General features: G+C 43.2%; 1 protein-coding gene and 1 pseudogene across 2 annotated transcripts; one reads left to right on the top strand and one right to left on the bottom strand.

Moving 5' to 3' along the window:
- Nucleotides 1-5,316: 5,316 nt before the first annotated feature.
- Nucleotides 5,317-6,799, bottom strand: LOC125535301 (uncharacterized). The gene has a single exon (XM_048698355.2). The coding sequence runs from the start codon at nt 6,716-6,718 to the stop codon at nt 5,582-5,584; it is 1,137 nt and encodes a 378-aa protein (XP_048554312.1). The 5' UTR covers nt 6,719-6,799; the 3' UTR covers nt 5,317-5,581.
- Nucleotides 6,800-9,359: 2,560 nt separating this feature from the next.
- Nucleotides 9,360-14,368, top strand: LOC125535300 (uncharacterized; annotated as a pseudogene). Its single transcript, XR_015615632.1, has 5 exons — nt 9,360-9,490; nt 10,583-12,209; nt 12,294-12,595; nt 12,692-13,540; nt 13,630-14,368. The product of XR_015615632.1 is annotated as an uncharacterized LOC125535300 (transcript).
- Nucleotides 14,369-21,670: the final 7,302 nt, after the last annotated feature.

The raw sequence follows: 21,670 nt of genomic DNA, 5'->3' as shown, positions 1-21,670 counted from the left end.
TGATCATCCTGCACGCAAAGGTGTAACAAAGAAGGGAGAGTGCCTGCAGAAAATGAGAAAATAATATATATGATGGATCAGCAAGTGCTTCAATGAAACGAAAGACATGATGGCATTTTCAGAAGATGGTCATAGTCGGCCAGGCCAATTGGCACGTACCGCGGGAGAGCTCTATCACTGAAAGAATTCAAACAAAGAAAGAAAAGTTTGTGCGGCCCCTTGGTTCATCAGTAATCGCCACGCCAATTATGGGGCCATGAAATCTGTTTGAGGAACACCCTTAACCAACAGGGGAGAGGTCTTGGCCCCCAGATGGTTATCCCCAGCATCTAAAAGCTCAACCATTTTACAAATGATGATCACATTTCTAGTACTGTAGCCTTTTCCTGTTGTGCCTTAAATGAACTTCTTGTCTTCCTAATTAGGGCTGGGGCAAGGATCCCAGGAATATTTTGCTCATCAAGTCCAATATAGCAATCAATACCCCGGATATCCATGTTCTCCTGTAATAAGGTAGCATTAGGCCTCTAATGATGTTTTTGAGCTGCAAGCCAGTAATGATATTGAGAGAAAGGTTGAGAAACTGGACAAAATATTATGACGCTTAAGAGCCTACCTTCATGTGCTGACTGCCTTTTCAAGTCTCCGGGACAGGGAAATGCACAGGATCATATTTGAGACACCATTTTATTTCACCAACTGGACTAACTGATAGTTCAGAATTCTACAACTGATGGTACCAAGCATGTACCTCTGGGATTTCTACTAGAGATGCAAATTCTATTTGTGTCATTCTAGCTTGCGATTGCGTACCAAATCCTTTGTAAATAGTTTCATGTGACCTGGAGTGAAATCACCAACGCCAACAGCAATTCAGTGTCATCTTGGCTTGCAAATTGAAATCTCCAGAATGAGATCTTGTTTAGATCATACCATCATTGTATTGAATTTGTTTCATTTCGGATAACACCTTCACATGCCTTGGGATTTTCCTTTTGACTTCATGGCACCATCTCTTTGGATAACCCTTTGTGGGGGCAAAACTTTGCTGGAACGTAGAAACTTGGCACCTCAAAGGGCATTCTGATGAAGTGTTAAATGCTCCACTATTCAAGACATGCAACTGAATGACTGACACAAGACAAAACTGAGAGGTCATGAACCAGACTAGTTTTGCTGTCACCAAAAATCTCCACAGCTGCATTGTCCATTCTTGAAATGATGAAACCTGTTGGCATCCCTGACGATTATATCCCTTCTCCTGACCAAGCTCATGCACTCCCTCCGCGCGTTGTAGGTGCGCGCGTCCGGGCACGGGACTCGGTCGAACAGATGGCGGGCGCGCAAGAGGTCGCCGAGCGCGATGTGCTGCTCGAACTGCTGCTGCTGGAGGTGAAGTGCATCGAAGGGTGGCGCGGCGCGGCGGTTTGAATTTTGTGGCGGGAAGTCGCCGCTGCATCGCTCATTCTTTAATTTCTTTCGAACTCAGACTCGAGTAGAGAGAGAGAGTAGGAGGACGACTAGACGAGGGAAACCTTTTTTTTTTGGACAAACTTCTTTCTTTCGTCTAGTGTGAAAGGGCCATGCATTGTTTGCCTGCTTTTTCTGTGTTTCTCGAGCAGTTTTCTTATGGTTTTATTTTTTATATTTTCTTAATTCATGAACATTTTATGAAATTAAGTACTAGTATTTAATATTTGTGAATATTTTTTAATTCGTGAATACTTTTTAAATATTTTAAACATTTTTTATAATCCATAGATATTTCTATATTCACGAAAAAAATTAAATTGGGGAGAATGTTATTAAAATAGTTAACATTTTTAAAAATTTGTGGATGTTTTTAAAATTCCACAAACATTTAAAAAATTGAACATTATTTTAAATTTAGATCGTATTTTGATATAAAATCGTGCAAAATAATTCTCACAAAGTACAATTTTACTAATATTTTTGAGGCACCATGTTCCCAATAGTTGGATGTGTAATTTATGGCTAGTATTTAGTGAGAGATTTGTGCAATATAACATTATAATCCTATTTCACATGGTCATTGTTCATGAAGTCCATGTCAAATAAGAATTGAAAACCAAAGCGTGTAGTTGATCCATGGAATTTTTATCCTATGAAATTAGCATCTCAAGATGTTCATATGTTCCAGGCTTAGCCTACGTACAATACTAACAAGGAAGTGACAATGCTAAATAAAATGTTTCATCGCATGAGATGTAAGCAAAAACTATGAGGCGGCAGAGAAAATATTGGCCAATTTATAAATTGTTCTATACACAATGAAAAGATAAGAAAAATATTACTAATTAGAGTACAAAAATAATGAAAAGCTAACAATGTTTTTACTCAGGAAATAAAATGCAAATAGATATTTGTACTTTGAATACAATTCCTTACTAAAATGAACTTCCCAAGTATGTCTGTCTTATTCTTAAGAGTGAAAGTACTTGAAAGTTACGCGTCCACGCAAGAAAAATATAGTATTACCAATTTCAATCAATCAAAAAAAAATAACAAACATCCAGCTGTCACGTTTTCTTGTACTAAGCATATGGTAACATAGTCAACAATTGATTATTATTATTATGTGCAATAGCTAGAAATACATGTTTTTTTTGCGGGCAAGATAGAAATACATGTTGATGTAGCATAATATTGAAATTCTCAAATCTATCTGTTGTATATTAAATGCAATGTGTTGAAAAACTATAGTAAAAATCCCGCAAAAAAAGTAGAGCATCTACCTCTCAATCTCATAACCAATAAGTCATCATAAGTATCACAGCCGATATTGCAAAAAAAACCACTAAATTTGTTCAGGTTTTTTATCCGGTTTTCTTTACAAACTGGAGCAATTTTTTATCTGGATGATATCGATTTCATGTGGGGAGCTCTCCCTATGGTGACTGCTCGAAAACAGATATATTCTTTGTTTCTCTTTACCTCGCTCGAACACACGATCATGCATATATATCTCCTGCAGATTCTATGGGGTCCTTCTCTCATTCAATTTGGATAGATAGATCTTTTTCCGTAATTATATCAATCGAACAATCTATAGCACAAAATAAAATTCTTTGTTCAATTTGTGTATTTTTTTTCCATTTCATACATGGCTCTCCTCAACAGCCACACACAATTTGCATATTTTATCTGACCTAATCTACATACAAATAGTATTTAACAACAAACTACCACTTTACAGTGATCGGTCTCAGAAAACTACTGCATTCAACTTTTTCTCTAGAATCTACCACTTTTGTAACCCCCCCCCCCCCCCCCACACACACACACACACACACATAAGTTACCAATTTTGATGTAGATTAAAGGTGGAGATTAGGAGTCACCCTTTCAAATAAAAAGGGTAATATACTGTTTGGTATCCAAATCAATCTATTCAATACGTGATATGCAAGCAAATATGTCGATAACCTTTTAAGTAACTTTAAGATTCATGTAAACTGTTAGGGGGGGTACCCAAAGCAAAACTCCTTTTCTTTCCGAACTTTGTTTAGCAGAATTTTTTTGCATGAAGGACCACCTCTGAAAATCATTGACAAAACTACTCTAGGGGCACCCGCCTGAGGTGACACGTGGAACGTGTGCCGCCATAGGGGCGGTAGCAGGTGTTGTTCATGCATTGTTTATCCATGGGACGATTTTCGCAAGCTGAAACAGAAACGGCGAGGGTGAATAGTACATGGTGGCATGTAGTTCATGTGGCTGACCATTGTTCTTAAATAGCAAAAAAGTTCAAGAAAATATGGATTTTTTTGAGCAAAGACGATCGAGTGTTCTAGCTGCGTGCAAAATTTGGTGTTGACATGACATAGGGAGAGCTCTGGACCCCAAAAAAGGAGCTATTAAAGAAACTTCAAAATTTGATTTTGAAGCACTAATTTTGTTTTTTGTTTTCCAGATTACCACTGATGTGATATCTCTACGAAATTTTGCACACACTTAGAGCACTAAATTAGGCATTCATGAAGTGTGGCGGGCACCTGGCCACGCGTGCAATCTTGTACACTGTGAGAAGAGCAGTGTGTGCTCGCACTCACAAACATGCACCGAGACAACTTTTTCAAGAACACGCATGAGCATTGCGTGTGCCTTATATATTAAGATGGGTTATTATCAGTTATGACACTAGTTGTGCCACGTTGCTTAGTTTTTCCACTAAAGTTTCGGCTACTCCAAAATGCCATCATGTTGTTAGATGTATGCTCCATATGCTCCAAAATGACATGCGGCACTGCTACCGCCATGTCAAAGCCCATTTAACCATGTTGTATGACCAAAATACCACAGGTCCTTATCTAAGAACTTGCTCTTTCTATTTGATATCTTGTAATGTTTGGTCCTAGTTACCTTTGTTATGTACTTTGCTTAATAACTAACAAAATGGATGTGTGCATCACAACGATGCAGAGGGCGGGGTTTGAACCTCTTTTTTGAAAAGAAAAGGTTAGCGGGCTATGCCTCTTAGCGCAGACCTCTTTAAACGCTATAGCAATGCCATAGCATACTATTTAAAACTTTACGGTGGCTCACTTTTTCTAAGTAATGGGGAAGAGGACTGAAACATGCCACTGAAAGACAGCTCTACTGAGACAAAAAGACGGGTTGTCAAAAAGGTATCATGTGTTAGGACCAAAGTTTCTTAGCACAGGATATCTCTAAACGCTATATCACACTATTTAAAACAGTGGTTCAAACCACCCTGCCGACAAGTTTTAGTTCTTCGCTCTTTGCATCTTCCCTAACAAGTGGAGAGAGAGAGATAGCAGATTCTGACAAGTTTTAGTTCTTCGCTCTTTTGGACATATAATGTGGTCAACAGGCTTTGACCTAACAGTGATAGTGCTACATGGCCTTTTTTGAGCATGCATGTATACCCAAACGATGGCATTTTAGAGCAGCTGAAACTCTTTGGTGGCAAAATTGAGTATCGTGGCAAAAATGAGTCAAAACTGATAAAAAACCTACTATTAAGATAGGAAGAGAGTAGCACAAGGTTACAAGCAAGCATACCACAAGTTATGGCCTGCTCCACAAGAGAAAAGGAACACAAGAGCTATCCTCCTTCAGGCCCACCTCGCCTAGCCCTAGCTAGTTTCCACAAAGCAAAGTCGGCACGGATGCGCGAAACGACTTTTGGCGGCATGACACCAACCTTGTTTGTCGAAGACCCTGTTATTGCGCTTGAGCCAGATACAACACGCGGCGAGGAGCACCAAGGAACTTATCTCCTTCCTAGACGAAGGCAGAACCGCCGCCACAATCGCCATCCACAGAGGTAGCTCAAGTACTAAAGGCTTTGAAGCCTGATTGCTCTTATTGCTTTTACAATCGACTTACAACCACCACTAAAACATTTGGTAACTTTTAATACCTCATGGTACACTTTACTCTTATCTAGTAGTAAAGCCAACAAACTATCACTAGAAGTGTAGTACTAGATCATGACTACCTTACAAGGGTAAGCTATGGAAGCCTTGCCGACTTATATTTAGGTCATGTACTGACGTGCACATGTTATTTATTCAACAATGTACTCGGGTACTAGCTAGTTAGGGGTGGTGGCAGCTCCTCTTTGGATAATGGGACGCCGGTAGATTTCTGTCATGGTAAAAATGCGTTCACCCACCGCCTCACCATATGGTGTTGGGGACGGCGGCACGGACGCATGTCCGCCGAATGGCTTCGGAGACGACGGCATGGCTGTATTATGTCCACCGGCAGGCTTTGGAGACGATGGCACGGCCATAGACGTGTCTGGTTTTGGAGATGGTGGCACGACATGACCGGATGGTTTCAGAGACGACGACACATATCCACCGGCTGATTTCGGAGACGACACATGTCCACCGGCTGATTTTGGAGAAGGCGGCATGGGCACCTCATGCCCGGCTGACCTTGGCGAAGGCGGCATGGAGACTGCACGCCCGGCTGGTTTCGGAGACAGCGGCATGGATACCACATGTTCAACTGGTTTTGGAGACGCCGGCATAGACACCAGACGCCCGACTGGTTTTGGAGAAGTTGTCATGGACACCAACTGATCGGTTGGCTTTAGAGACGGCGGCGTCGTCCCGTACCCATAAGGTTTTGGAGACGGCAACACATCCGCATAGCCAGCACCTGGTTTTGCCGGCGAAAACGGCCCATCCCCATGGCCGCCGGCCGGTGTTGCAGGCGGAGACGGCATCACCTGCTGCGCCGGGTACCCGACGACCGGCCACCCGTCGGCTGGCTTTCCATGCAGCGGCGACGGCGGGACGACGGGGCCGAGGCGGTACGTGAGGTAGAGCAGGCCGCGCGTCTCGGTGCGGTGCACCTTGCAGACTGGGTACGACGCGAACCGCGGCGAGCTGGTGGCCCCGAGGCCGCCGCCGGTGAGGATCTCCGCCAGGGGCACGATGACCTCGCCCACGTCGCGGTCGCCGCCGAACATGCGCTCGGCGCGGAGGAGGATGTGGAGGCACCCGCCCCTAGCCTCCTCGGCGGTGGCCGGGACGCTGAACCGCAGCGTCGCGTTCCACGTCGGGTTGCGGCCGCCGTGGGGGTCCGGCGGGGTGCACTGCCGCGTGATCGGGTCGCCGGAGATGGTCGCCACCGCGTACACCTCCATGCGCGTGATCAGGTTCACGTTCTTCAGGTCCTTGGCTGACAGCAGGGTCACCTCCAGCGCTCTGTGCGCCATCCTACTTGAAGCTCTGGTGATGGTGGTGGTTTCCTTTCAAGCTGGGAGGGAAGAATGTAACGTATATGCAGAGAGAGAGGAGGCGCCTGTGGGCAAATAAATACTCCGGCTCGGAAACAAAATATTCTGGCTATCACCTGTCTGATTCTGAGGCACATAAGGTCAAGGCTTTGGTTCCCACATGAAAAAAATATCTCGTATGTGGCACCGAGTTTATCCGTAAATAGTGAATACTGATGATTTTTGTAATGAATTTTGAATCAGGATAAATTTTATCAAAAAATCAAGATTTTGGGGTCGGTAAAGTGATTTCGGTACTGGGACTTGTGGTTACCATCCGGTAATTTGTGATATCAACAAATCTAATTCAAATCAATGACATAGAACTTAGATGTGCAATACCTAGAACACATCTAGATGTGCTTTAGCAAAACTGGATCTAATTCCATTTAGCTGTCACTATTTGCCATTCGCACGCTATTTAAAACTTTATCTCACCGGAAAAAAGGTCGCGTAAAACTTTATCTCACCGGAAAAAAGGTCGTGTATACGTGGCTGATCCGAGCCATTCCATGGAGAATGGCACCTTCACAAGCAGATACACGAGTGGCATCTTCACAAAGCATATACACCAATAATCAATCCCTGTAGGCAAGAATCACACGCAGCTTGGGATTAATAATCCAAGCAAGATATGGATGCATCAAGTTCCCCCGGCCCGGTCCACATATCTTCACAAGCATGTTACACGCTGCTTCACAAGCCTAGAATAGAATGTAGGCAAGATATGGCCGGCGCATATATCTGATGCTCGACACCTCAAGGGATTCCGACAATGGCGTTTCAGCAGCAGGATTACCTGCAGACCATCGATGCCTATATCTTCGCTTCCAGCTTTTATATATCCTGTGGTTTATCCGTTGGGCTTCTTTCTTCTTCGCCGAAAGATATGAGGTTTGGATATCTACCATGCATATGTGACCCGCACTGAGTTTTTCTAGGCATGTGAGCTTACTGATTGAGTGATTAATTTACTGGATGGATGACCCAGACGGTAAAGATTTTTAGATGACCTGTAAACTTACTGATTTGACTGTTGCTTGGTTTCAAATGCATGCTTTCCTCCCTCCTTGCTTTTTTTTTTACAAAAAGGGGATAACCCTGCCTCGGCTTTAAATGATGCACACAACCATTTTACTCCCTCATCGTTTTAGCGTCAATTAATATAAGATGGAGGGAGTATTAAACATAAAGTAAATTTAAGTCACCGAGTTCCAAAAGGTTTACATCAAAATACGACCAAATCGGTGGGAAACAAGATTACAAATAGCTCATCCACATAATTTGCTACTAACACGTGTGAACTAGTTGAATATTTTCAGAGCTCACTTTCTCTTGCAAGAAGTATCATGAAGTGATGTGGAAGGGAGTTTGTCTACCTACAGAGCAGGGTGGTCTGGTATTTAATCTTTCCTTTTGTCAGTGTTTGTGTGTGAGGGGCAGGGTGCTGGGGCCTGTGCGCGTTCCTGAGGAGGCGTCGCACGGCAGCTACTATGCTTCCGCTCTCCTCCTCGTGTGGATTGGCACTGCCGCCCAGTGGCGTAGCCAAGATTTTCGTCAACATACTAGTCAAGACAGAGCTATGTGTTAAGATGAGGGGGGCAATGCCCTCCACCCCACCTTTGAACCAATTTATGAAACAAATTAGGGGCTTGGATGCGATTTATTTAGGCGGTACCCCCCTATATCTCGCCGACCAGCAGGTTGACGGCCCCGCCGATTATAGGCCGTGAATGTCGTGCGCGCGATGCTGGCGCGCGCCATCTCCAGTTGGTGGTCTCTGGTCGACAGGAGCGCCAGAGTGACGTCAGCGCCGGTGAGCAGCCCTTTGGCCGCGGCTGCCAGGAGGCGGCGCGTCCTCCGCAGGAGGCGCATCTGCGCCTCAACTGAGGTGGCTCATCCGGCCTCCATCGATCCTCCGTGCGCAGGAAGAGCTGCTCGGCGTGGTGGGCTGGGCGTGAACTCGCTTTGCTTTGGTCGTGATATGGGACGCGGGGTCGCGGCCACATATAAATTTTAGTCATCATTCTCTGAACGATTGATACTAGAATAAACGCAATGCCCAGATGTAGTGTTTCATGTAATTGCACGACTTTAAACAAGGAGAGGTTCACAAAAATGTATGCAGTGCCTTGGGCGAAAGCATGTGGCCTGTTGGGCATGCAGTTGAAGCCCGATCTGATTATTCCGTTGCAACAGCGTTTCATTTCTTCCCTCTCTTATTGCATGCATATTGAAGAGGTAATATCACTAGCTGTCACAAAACTTGCGTTGGATGTGCATTTTAGTGCTAAAACTTGCAAAATACATCGTTGTAGTCGCATAACTTGCGTTTACGTGCACATACGGTCACAAATCCCGTCTGCCTTCATACGACGTGCTGGCGTGGCATACCTGGCCCGCTGGCAGCCTCTGATTCCGTCCGGCGCGGCGCGCGCGCGTCTTCTTTGCAGAAAGCCCCTTAGCCCGTTTCGTAATTAGCTGAAAAAACCCTCCAACGGGGGGAACAGGCAGGCCTGCTATTTTTGCCCAAAGGGTCCCCAAAAATGCTACCCGTTCATTCCCACTCCTCCTCACCGCTTCGTCTCCCTCATCTGTGTCGCTCCTCTGTCTCCGTCGATTTTTCCAACACGGTGGCGGCACGGCGGCCGTCGTCGTAGGACATGGATGACCCGCGTCGTCGGGTGCGAGGCGATCCAGCGCCGCCGTATGGTTAGTCCTACTGTCCTCTGTCGTTTCTGACTCTGCATCTGTTCGTTGTTATGTTCGCCGTCTCCGACGTAGTTAGGGTTCATGGGGTAGGGCGATCAAGTCTGATTGATGTACGTTGGCGCCGTGTGTAGCCCGTTCTGGACTTAGGCATTACGTACGGATGGTTGTTGGGGCCCTGCTTGCGGAATCGTGCTAGGGTTTAATTAGGGGTTATTGAGGAGGTCGCTTTATCCATAGAAATTGATGATCAGAGGAACGAGAGGCCTCCATGTAAATTGTTCTAGCGTTTAATTGGGGGAAATTATTTATTAGATATTTGACAATGTGTACTGCTGCTAGTTGAATCTTTCAAAAGTCTGAATGTGTGCAGTGTTATCTGAAGTCTGACAATGTGTAATCCTGCGCCTAGTTTAGTCGTCAGTTAAATTCAGTTAGGAATAAAACGGCTAGTGCATGAGCTTATGTGTAGGAGTAACCACGACGTGTGGTGTTAGAGTCCTAGTCGGACACAGATGGGCACTTGTAGTAGTTGTAGGATTAGAAGTCCAAACCGAGTAGGTTTGAGTGCTAGTCCAAGCTGCTATATATATACGCACGTATAATCCCTGTAACTTGTACCGATCAGAAGAAAAGCAATAAAAGAGCAAGGCACGTCAAGAGCCTTTAGCTATCAATCCATCGATCAGTTTTGTTCTGCCGAGAGGTTTCGCGGAGACAGCCGATCGCTAGCTTCGCTAGTTGCAAGCTCGCCAGCTCTACGTACAGGAATCAATTAAGCTGCTTGGCTGCTAGCTAGCTTTGCACATCATACGTGTATTAGCTCCTGGGAGTTTTGGTCTAGCGATCAAAAGCCAAAAGCCAACATTATTTGTGCACTGACCGAGAAACGAACTTGCTGCCGTTGTTTGACATTGCTGCAGTTAACTGAAGTTGGCATTTGCTGAATTTTTTCTCTGAACTTGTTGGGAGGACTGATGTACTTGTTAACTGAATTTTTTCTCTGAACTTGTTGGGAGGACTGATGTACTTGTTAACTGAATCTGACATTTTAACATGATGTACTGATTTGTTATGAACTCTTTTACATTGCAGGAGATTTTGATGGTCTGTTCAGTGTTGAGATCCACCATAGTGGTTTCTTTTGTGGCAGTGACATAAACAGAACATACATGGACTATGAGGTTGATTGGTTTGACAATTGTCAGACTGACACTTGGTCCTTACTCTGGATTGATGACTTTCTTCTGCAGCTGGGCTATGATAGACAAGCTTCAAAGATTGATGTTTACTGGTGTGAACCAAGAAAGACAGTTAGTGATGGCCTGAAGCTCTTGACCTGTGATGCCGACATTGTTCTTATGATTTGTGCAACATTAGAGCACAAGAACCTGCTGCTGATAGTAGACCATGGTGATACTCTGCAGTCATTAAACAAAGATGATGTTCTGACAAATGGAGTGAAGGATCCACCTAAGGTTATTACTCCAAAGAGGCATGGAAAAGAAAATGTCAGTTATCCAGAGAAAGAGCAGAGTCCTAGAGAGAAAATGTCAAGGACAACAAGGAGATCTATGTCATTTGGAGAAGGATGTAGCTCAAGGAATGCTATGGAGGAGGAGAATATTGAGGATGTTAACAATAGTGAAGAAGAGGGAAATGATGAGGATGCAGGGTCAGAAACAGATGAGGAGTTCTGTGACAGTGAGGTGATGATGATTTGTTTGACGCAAATGTAGACAAAGATGTTGATGATCACAGAGAGAAGAACATATTGCCAGACTTTGAAGAAGAACTTCCAGAAGATGCTTTGGAGGACAACCACTTAAATATGTCGAAAGAAGAGAAAGAGAAGCTGAAGCACAAATTCAGTACTTTCAACCCAACAACTGATCTGAATGCACCTGTGTTTAAGATTGGGTTGGTGTTTGCAGATATGAAGGAATTGAGGCATGCTCTCACTGCATACAGTGTAAGGAATAGGGTGAAAGTGAACAAGCTCCGAAATACTTCAGTATCACTAGAGGCTGTATGCAAGCCTGGTTGCACTTGGTACTTGAAGGCAGGTAAAGATAACAGGTCAAGTAGCATACAGATCAAGAAGTATGTTGACAATCACACTTGCACAAAAGCATGGGACCTGAGAGTTCTGACTGCTCCTTTTCTTACTAACAAGTTCAGAGAAGAATTCAGAGACAATGAAAAAATGCCTCTGAAGAAATTTTCAGATAAGGTGGAGACAGAATATAATTTGGTTCCACACAGGAGTAAGTTGGGAAGAGCTAGGAGAGCAGCAGTGAATCAAATAAGGGGAGTAGATGATAACCAATATAATACTTTGTGGGACTATGGTCAAGAGCTTAGAAGGAGCAATCCAGGAAGCCAGTTCTTCTTGTGCACTAAGGAAGTATTTGATGAGAAGACAAAGAAGGTACAAGACCACTTTTCCACATTGTACTGGTCATATGATGCATGCAAGAGGGGATTCCTTAAGGGATGTAGACCAATCATTTTCCTGGATGGTTGTCACATTAAAACGAGATACAAGGGAACATTACTAACAGCCGTTGGAATCGATCCCAATGATTGTATCTTTCCAGTAGCATTTGGGTTATGTGAAGTGGAGTCAACCCATAGCTGGGAGTGGTTCTTAGCATCCTTAAAGGATGACCTGAACATAATGAACACCTCACCATACACCATTATGAGTGACAAGCAGAAGGTTAGTACTAGATCATTCAATTTCTTCATTGCAACAACATAAGTGTGTGCTGTTTTGCAGAGATTAATGTGTTCTGTTTTGCAGGGATTAATAAATGCAGTGAAAAAGGTTTTCCCTCATTCAGAACATAGAAACTGTGTTAGGCACATTTATCAAAATTTCCATAAAGTACACAAGGGAGAGCAGCTCAAGAATGATCTATGGTCTATAGCAAGGTCCACTAATGAAGCTGCATATACCAGGAACATGGATCTAATTAAAGAACACAGCTTGGGTGCCTACACCTGGGTTGAGAAATTGGAGCCAAGAACATGGATCAAAGCATTCTTTGACCCGTTTTGCAAGTGTGACATATTACTAAACAATATGTCAGAAGTGTTCAATAGGTTACTCTCTTGTTACTTTTTCCTCTCTTGTTATTTTCTTGTCAACAAAAAATCAAATGCCAACTGTGTGCTTACATATTTGGTACTATTTTGCAGTTACATTTTGGATGCGAGGGAAATGCCAATTAAGTCAATGTTGGACCAGATAATGTGGAAGCTAACAAACAGGATTGTTGGTAAGCAGAGAGAGGCAGAGAAATGGACAGGCAGATTATGTCCCAAGATACAGAAGAAATTGGACAAGTATGTGGAGTGGGCAAAGAACTGCAGGGTGCAAGAGTATGGGCAAGGTGTTTTCAAGGTTTTCTCTTTGAACAACACATACATTATTGACCTGAACATGCTTTCTTGTGAATGCAAAAGGTGGGTACTATCTGGCATACCTTGCCATCATGCAATTGCATGTTTTAGGCATGAGAGAATTGAGCCAGAGAGCATGGTCCATTCATGCTACACTGTTGAGGAATATAAGAAGTGTTATGGATTTAATATGATGCCAATGAGGGACCCACAACAATGGGAAAAAAATGCATGGCATTGCTGTTCACCCACCCCTGTACACAAAAGTAATGGGCAGGCCTAAGAAGAACAGGAAAAAAGATCCAGAAGAGAAGAAAGACAAGACTGGGGTGAAAAAATTGAGCAAACATGGTGTGACCATGCATTGTTCTGTTTGTGGAGCTGCTGACCATAACAAGAAGGGCCACCACAATCATGTTAATCAAACAACAACTGAGGAAACAACAATTGAAGAAGAATATGACGACCCAAGCATAATTGCTATACCATCCTTTGCTTATATATTTTCCCCTCTAATCTTCAAACTATACTTAAACATTGATACATTGGCTTCACCTGTTGCGGAACATCATGCCACACAGAGTCTACCCTTAGCTCGATCCAACACAAACCCCTGACTCAATGGTTTACAAGATGCAAGAAATGGTAATATATTCAGTGACAAAATTATGCAGATGTAATTACCATTTAAGTGCTTACATACCCACCTTTTTATATTGTACTTGTGTGAGCAGGAGAAGTTTACATATCCAGCACCTAGGGAATTTGCCCCCCTACCTGAGTCTAGCTTCATTGCCAATGCCAGAGACTCAATTCCTATGGTTAGAGTTACAACAGCCATGTCAAGAGGCAGGGTGAGAAAGACTGCTAATGAGAAAGTTGTAAGGCCAAGAAAAAAGCAGGCAAGGGAAGGCAATATTGCAATGGGAAGCAATGTTGCAACAACTGGAAGCAATGCTCCAACAAGTGGGGCCAATGCAAGAGGAGGTGGCAATGCAAGAGGAGGGGCCAATGCAAGAGGAGGTGGCAATGCAAGAGGAGGGGCCAATGCAAGAGGAGGTGGCAATCCAAGAGGAGCAAGAGCTGCTGCTCCAGGTTTCTTCAACTTGCTATTTGGACCCGATGGATCCACAATACATGAACCGCCACTTGTCATGCAGGGTGAGGAGGAGGTCATTTTTAGCCAAAATGCACCAGGAGCTAGCCAGGATCCTTATCTCTATGATGAAGGTTGGCCTGATGATCTGCATGACTTTTTGTCTTTGTAGTTTACATTACATGCATCTTTAGGTGAAAGTCTGATGGAGTTCATGAATGAACTTGTTGGTTTGGTGATGGAGTTCATGAATGAACTTGCGGTCTCTAATTCAGTACTTATTTAGAAGACGATGTGATAACAGTTATGTCACTTTTGGTTTGGTTCGTACGACTAAGAAACTACTTATGTTAGTGCCAAATATGTCATTTCAATTATGGTCTGTTCCTGTTTACTTAAGGTCAATTTGTCCGTGCTAGATCCTTGTTGCAAGTCTGCTATATTACAAATCTTGGCCAAAAGCTTAATAAAACAGCAGAAATGTTGTCCAACTTGGTCAAAAGAGTTGCTGTGATTTTTTGCCAAAACGGATTTATAAAACAGCAGATATCCTGTCCAATTTGGTCAAAATAGTTGCTGAGATTTTTGTCAAAAATGATTTATAAAACAGCAGAAATTTGGTCAAAGTAATCAATTGACTGAACGGGCTAAGGGGTTTTCTGCAAAGAAGACGCGCGCGCGCCGCGCCGGACGGAATCAGAGGCTGCCAGCGGGCCAGGTATGCCACGCCAGCACGTCGTATGAAGGCAGACAGGATTTGTGACTGTATGTGCACGTAAACGCAAGTTATGCGACCACAACGATGTATTTTGCAAGTTCTAGCACTAAAATGCACATCCGACGCAAGTTTTGTGACTGCTAGTGATATTACCTCTATATTGAATTATCGATTCTTTCGTTTCTTTTTCTCTTTCCAACTCACAGTTGGAGTTTAGTTCAAATTCATGCGGCAATTGCTAGGCACTAGGTGGCATGCGGCAAGATGTTGCGTGCGACCCCACGGCGGCCAGCTGGGCGAAGGCGCGTCGGCGGCTCGGGCGCGAGGTTGCCAGCAGGACAAGGTGCGAGACTCCTGCGGATAGCACTGGTGGAGCTTGACCTGAAAGTTACCATCATTTCCTTTGATGGTGAATGGAGTGGACTTCTAATACATATACAATTTAGATTTTCAAGTTCAGCGCTTATTCATCAGACTCACCAATAGTACAAAACTACAAATAGGGGTGAGTGACCCACCTGTATTTCTGATTAAACGTGTATACTTTCTAGAACACAGCAAACAAAGGCAATTTCTAATGGGGTCTAAAGCAAGCAGGAAACACCGAGGAACTCCAAACACAGTGGTAGTAAATAGAATCCAAGAGTCTTGTCACGTGCGTGGTGTACCTTGTGAAGTTCATTAAGCTGCAATCTAATTGGAAGCAGAACTTAATTATGCTATAAGCATGAAAATTGCAACCATTATCCGCGGTTCAATAATCAATAATCTAACTGGTTCAGCACTACCGGCATGGTTTACCTTGTGGAGACGTACGGAAAATTTGAACAGGCTGAAATGTGTCGGATGGAAACGCCGGACGGTTCACTTGTTTGTCACTGTGTCCCGGAGTCGCGCTGCGCTCGTATGAACGTGCTGCTGTATCGGATCTAACGCGCCCGCAGGGGCTGCGACCTCCATGTGGTCCGGCGACTGCGAGTTGGCGTGCCGCCGAGGCGTCGGCCTCCACGCATTCCTGGCGAAGATGAAGGTGGGCGCGAGTGTACAAGCGTTGCGACGATGGTGAGCGAGCTTGGCGGCGATTTGAATGGAGATCGAAAATATTCGCGACAAGGGGACGGGGATTGGAGGAGCGAGGCGGCATGAGGCATGGGATTGGGGAAGGGAGAGAGAAGGATCGGAGGAGGGGGGAGATGGATTGGTTATACCTAGCGTGCTGCCTTGGATGGCCCACTTGTCAAAATGGAAACAGATGAGGTTTTTGTTTTGTTTTTTGAGAAGGGAAACAGAGGAAGTGGGCGTGTTGAAAGTGAACGGACGACCACCTGGAAACTTTATATAGAAGTAAAATAAGAAGAAAGTTAAGTTCGTTACTAATGTCAAAAGGCGAAAGGCGAAGTATCAAGTGAAAACGGCTATTCAATAAAAACTGAAAACTATCGTCGTACATCATCTGATCCAAGATGTACGGTGCACAGCAAAGGTGGGAATCTAACTAGCCACTTAATCCAATCTTACGATGCATTTCTGAACGACAACTTGGTGTTAAAGCTCATGTGTTGGACGAATTTGAGATGAACTTTCTGCCAACATCTTGCTAGGAGATTACCATTTTATTTCTAAATATATATGTCAGAATATTGTATTTCTTTGGAATATTTATGTCTTCATATTCGTCAAAATGGCCATGGTGGAATTTCGAACCGCAGTGCAAGAATCTTGTTTCTCACAACATGTTGTTTGCCCCAATTCTATTGCATAGAAGTGATGTTGAAATCATTGCCCGCTTATGTCCTTGAATTAGCAAGGGCAATGCTGAGGGTTGTTGGTTTTATCAGATGTACGTTGTGATAAAAATGCAATATTGAGTGTGGTAAACAGCACCGGTGGTAAACAGACAATGTTGAGTGTTGTTGGTTTTAACAGTTTACTAAACAGAGGCAACACTGAGTGTTGTTGATTTTGACATCAGTACACGCCTCACTTTTAATCAGAACAGGGGATGTTGTCTTGTGAGGCGGAGAATAGACAGTCAGTCAATAGTGCAATTGCTGATGGCATGGACCATCTAATTAACCAAATGCACATATCTGAGAGTGAGAGCCCCCTCTATCTTGGATTTGTCGTAGACAATATCGCAGAAATTTTAGCTCACCGTAGATACAGACAAGACATATTTTTAGAAACAATTCACATTCATTCAGTAAATCTACAATTTTTGTATGTACAGCAATAGGAAAAGGCCAAAGATTTCTTGTATAACCACATCCATTCAAGTATTTTCTGTACACCCAGTTTCATTCAGATGCAGCAAAACAACAAGGAGTGTACTGTACAACCCATACATTCAGTTACAGCAAAACACCATTATCATTCAGTTACAGAAACATTAGCTTCGAAGGGCAAGCCACCGAGAAGCCGTCGCAGGTATCCCTCGCGTGGGCCAGCACCAGGTCGCCTGGGGGCAGCGCCAGGTCAGCTGGGCCGCTGAGGTCGCCGTGGCGCGCGGCCATCACGGTGGCCGTCGGGTCGCCGTTGCGTGGGGCTACCGCCGCCGCCGTCTCCAAGTCAACCTCGCACGGGTCTATTTGTTTCGCGCTTTTTCTGATTCGTTACCAAGCTAGGACGTAAAGGGCAGGGGGTTAGCTGTAAGACTGTCATTAAGTGGCTAGTTAGATTCTCACCTTTGCTGTGCACCGTACATCCTGGATCAGATGGTGTACGACGATAGTTTTCAGTTTTTACTGAATAGCCGTTTTCACTTGATACTTCCCCATGTCAAAAAACGTTCTACATTATAAGACGGAGGGAGTAATTTATATATTTGAACTCATGGCTTGAAGACTTTTAGAACTGCCATCTTGGTACATTTTAAACATGTTAAAAATTTGAAGTCACGTTCCATATGTGAACAAAACCTATTTCACAAGAAAAAATGTGAACATGTGAAGCTGATTACTTGTAAATGTGTAGCAGTTTATTTCAAAAGAGTGAAATATGTTTTTTTAAATGTGCAACTGAAATAGATGTTATTGTTTGAAGCAAGCTAGTGAGAAGTGGAATATGGGTTCTCAAATATGTTACTTATGAAAAAAGAGAGTATAATATGTTATTCCGAAATCATTTTTGAAATGAGTGAAATATGTTATATAGAATGAGTGGAACCTATTTTAAAATGTGTGAAATATGTTATTTACGAAATATTTTTTGAAATGACTGGAATATATTGTAAAATCTTCTTTTAATGAGTGAAATAACTGAAATATGTTAGACGGAATGAGTGAAATCTGTTTTAAAATTTGTAAAGTCTGATTTTAAAATGAGTGAAATATGTTATTGGAGTTTTTTTAAATGAGTGAAATATGTTATTACGAAATCTTTTTTGAAAGGGTTTTATCATTTATGCCACTATTGTGTCTCACTACTCAGTTTTGCCATTAAAACTTACAACTGCTCAAAAATGCCATTAGACACCGTTAGTGTCTGGTCGAACCCGTTGACCATGTAGTATGACCAAAATACCTCTAGACCCACATGTCGGCTCTCTCTATCACATGATGTTATGTGTGGGCCCCACTTGTCAGGAGTAATCAAACGAATGATCTTAGGGAAAAATAAGAACGTTGTTGAGGATCGAGTAGGACCTGCATTTATCGTAGTGAGATAGAATGATAGCTGACATGTTGGTCCATGGGTATTTTGGTTATCTAACATGGTAAACGGGCTTTTAGCTGACAGTAATGGTGTCTAGTAGAACATTTTAGTATGCGCCTAACAGAGCGATGGCATTTTTGAGCAATTGAAACTCCTAGTGGAAAAACTGAATAGTAGGACACAACTAGTCGCATAAATGATAAAACCCTTTGAAATTAGTGAAATGAGTGGAATATGTTATATGAAATGAGTGAACTCATTTTTTAAATGTGTGAAAATCTGTTTTAAAATGAGTGAAATGTGTTATATATGAAATATTTTTTTAAATGAGTGGAACATGATATTATAAAATATGTGAAATGTGTGAAATCGGTATTTTAAACTCATTAAAATTATATTCAAGGTCGATCATGTTTTAAAAGCCTATTCGCCCTGAATTCAATGTAAAGAAAATTCAAAAACAAATTTTTGGTTAAAAAGTTACAAGCCTCTCAAAGTTGGAGAGGGAATCTATGTGCATGCATGCAGAGCTTCTCTCCTTCTCACTCTCTTACATGGCACAAAAAACTGTAGATGTGGTCCCCTCTTTTTGTATGGATGTGTATTCATGTGAGGAAAAGATTGACATCTTATTGAAAAAAAGTAGCAATAATCTAGATGTCCGTGAATTTAGAAGAGTAGAATTGCACAAGTTACATCCTGAAGAGTAGAATTGTTGGAAAAAAACGAACTGTCGATGCAACGCACAAGCGAAACCCCGCAGCGGGCGGCCCATTATACCAAATCGTTGTAGAAGAAAGTTGTTGTGTTTCCTAGTTATTTTTTTTAGAAGAGTAGAATTGCACAAGTTACATCCTGAAGTATTGCGCCAAAGGGTAGAGTATGCAGAAGGTTAAGACGCTGATTTGATGTAGATTAGCACGCTGCTTTTTTGACGCAATAGCAGCAGGGAAGATTGCGTTTTTTTGGCGAAGAGGAGGATATATATATCGACTGCAAAGTCGCGTGCTCGTTGTCGAATGCATATATATCGACTGATCGTGTAAAGTTGGGAACCAGACCATATGCATTTGACTCGCGGATATTTGAATTTCAGGGAACTCTCACCTATGGGTTCAGATTGGTGGAGAGCGCATCAAAGTCTGCCCACAAAATTACCGTTAGTTGTAACCGCAAACGCGTTAACTTGCATCTTTTCTTCCATTCCGGTTGTCTAGGAAAAAAAATGTGTTAGTTGATTCCGTTGTGGCCACCTTCCTCTTCCTCTTCATGCTCCTGTCAACCCCTCTTCTGGCCCCTGGCCGAACCGCCATCCACAGACACTCGAACCATCATTGTAACTTGTGCAAATCTAGCCAGCCGGCTTTGGAAACCATCTAGAAGTTTCCCTGAACCGATTTTTTGTTTCTTATTACCGGTTTTCCTTTTCTTTTTGGGTTTTATCATTTTTAGTTTTTTTCCTTTTTCCCATTTTCCTGTTTCTTTTTCTTTTTTTATATGCCGTTTCTAGTTTTCTAGTTTATTTTTCTTATCATCTTTCAAAAATTTGTTCGGAAATTTCAAAATATGTTCGTATTTTCTAAAAATGTTTGTGTTTTAATTTTTTTAATAAATTGAAAATAAATTGCATTTTTACCAAATTTTTTGGAATTTCAAAAAAATCATGTTTTCATTATTTTAGGAGTTTCATAAAATGTTCCATTTTCAAAATAAGATCATAATTTCAAATTTTATTGAGGAGTTTCAAAATACGTTCACGTTTCCAAATTTTGTTTTGGAATTTAGAAAAATGTTTCTGTAAAAGTTATAGTTCTTTTAAAAAATTGTTCACAAATTTAGAAAGAGTTTGTGCTTCATAGAACATTTCGTTTTAAAAAATTACTTTCAATATTCCTAAACTAATTTGGATCTACGCAGCGTGTTGGTTTTTTACGTTTGACGCTACCATTTGATCAGACACGACTGGTAGTCCAGCTGGTTTTAATACGTCATGTATAGCATTCGATTCTGTGTTGAGCAGAATTGCCATGGTGTTGTTTTTGTGCAGAAATCAAAATTCTCGGATTGACCTGAAAATTTACGGAAAATTTTTATGGAATATATAAAAAATACTGACGGAAAAAAATACCAAAGGGGGGGGGGGGGGGGGGGGGGGCAGGAGCCACAAGCTCTGGGGGCGCTACAACTCTGACTTCACGCTCAGAGGCACGTCAAAAAACGGTCGACAAAGAAGGACATGTCGTTAGCCTGTTCCTCCAGCCACCATCATTGTTTCCTCGAAGGGCATGACCTGGTGGGTGGAAGAAGAGCTCCACAACACCCCAAGGAGGAAGCGACACCCGCGACCACCATTCTGTCAAAGCTCTCACCTGGAGTAGTCGACCCACATGCCCACACAGCCAGTCACGCAACGCTACCGGCCCGCCATCTTGTTGGCCTGCACACCTCCGATGCTTAGACGATACCGCCACCACACAAGAGCCACGGACCACAGCTCGCCGCAACCGGACCACCAGAAGTTCCCCACGGGCCAGATCCAACCCACCACCACCAACGGAGGTTAGATCCAGGCTAGATCCCGAGCTCACCGCCGCCCCTTCCCCCAGGTGGCGAAGCCATATGCACCCCAGGGATGCCGCTCTTGGAAGATCAGCAGCAACAAGGGACGACTTACCTATTCTCGATTCACCATCAATGCATCTCATCTACTTTGACACATGTGCGAATCTTTATTCTTACCGCCAAAACGCCTCGACCTTCTCACCCTTATTATCTGCCATGCTCCAATCATCTAGAATGTTATCATCGTTGTTGTAGATCTCGCCCTCATTGCCCAACACCCTTCCCCGATCTACCGCTATTGTCCGTCCCACAGCCTCGACCATGCTTATGAGATGACAAAGAAAAACATATATCTCTATTTCTAATGTCTCAGTTGATAGGTCGCGTTCTGAATTTTATTTTCGTCCCATCTCACCTGGTCTTTTTTGGTACTTCTTTGGTACTTCTTTTTTCGTCCCACCTCCCACTTCGTCCGGTTTAATTTCGTTGGTTATTTTTCGCCGGGTAATTTTTCGTCTCGCCTCTCTGCCTCTCCCACCGATTATTTTATCGTTGCCTCGTCCCATGACTCCCATCCGAGACGCTCCTCTCTTCCCTCTCCTATGCGCTCGATCCCCTCTCACGCCTAGGGTTCCTAGAGATTGCGTCGCCACCGCTCGGCTCCGCCTCTCCCTTCCCTTCCCCACCTCCAGCCACACCCGTCCGACTACCTGCCGGATCCCACGCCGCCACGCCTGCATCGCTC

This window comes from Triticum urartu, chromosome 2A, assembly GCF_056163025.1.
Source record: "Triticum urartu cultivar PI428250 chromosome 2A, HENAU_Tu73, whole genome shotgun sequence".
Taxonomy (NCBI): Eukaryota; Viridiplantae; Streptophyta; class Magnoliopsida; order Poales; family Poaceae; genus Triticum; species Triticum urartu.
The sequence above is the reverse complement of the archived record's forward strand: the minus strand, read 5'-3'. Positions and strand labels throughout refer to the sequence as shown.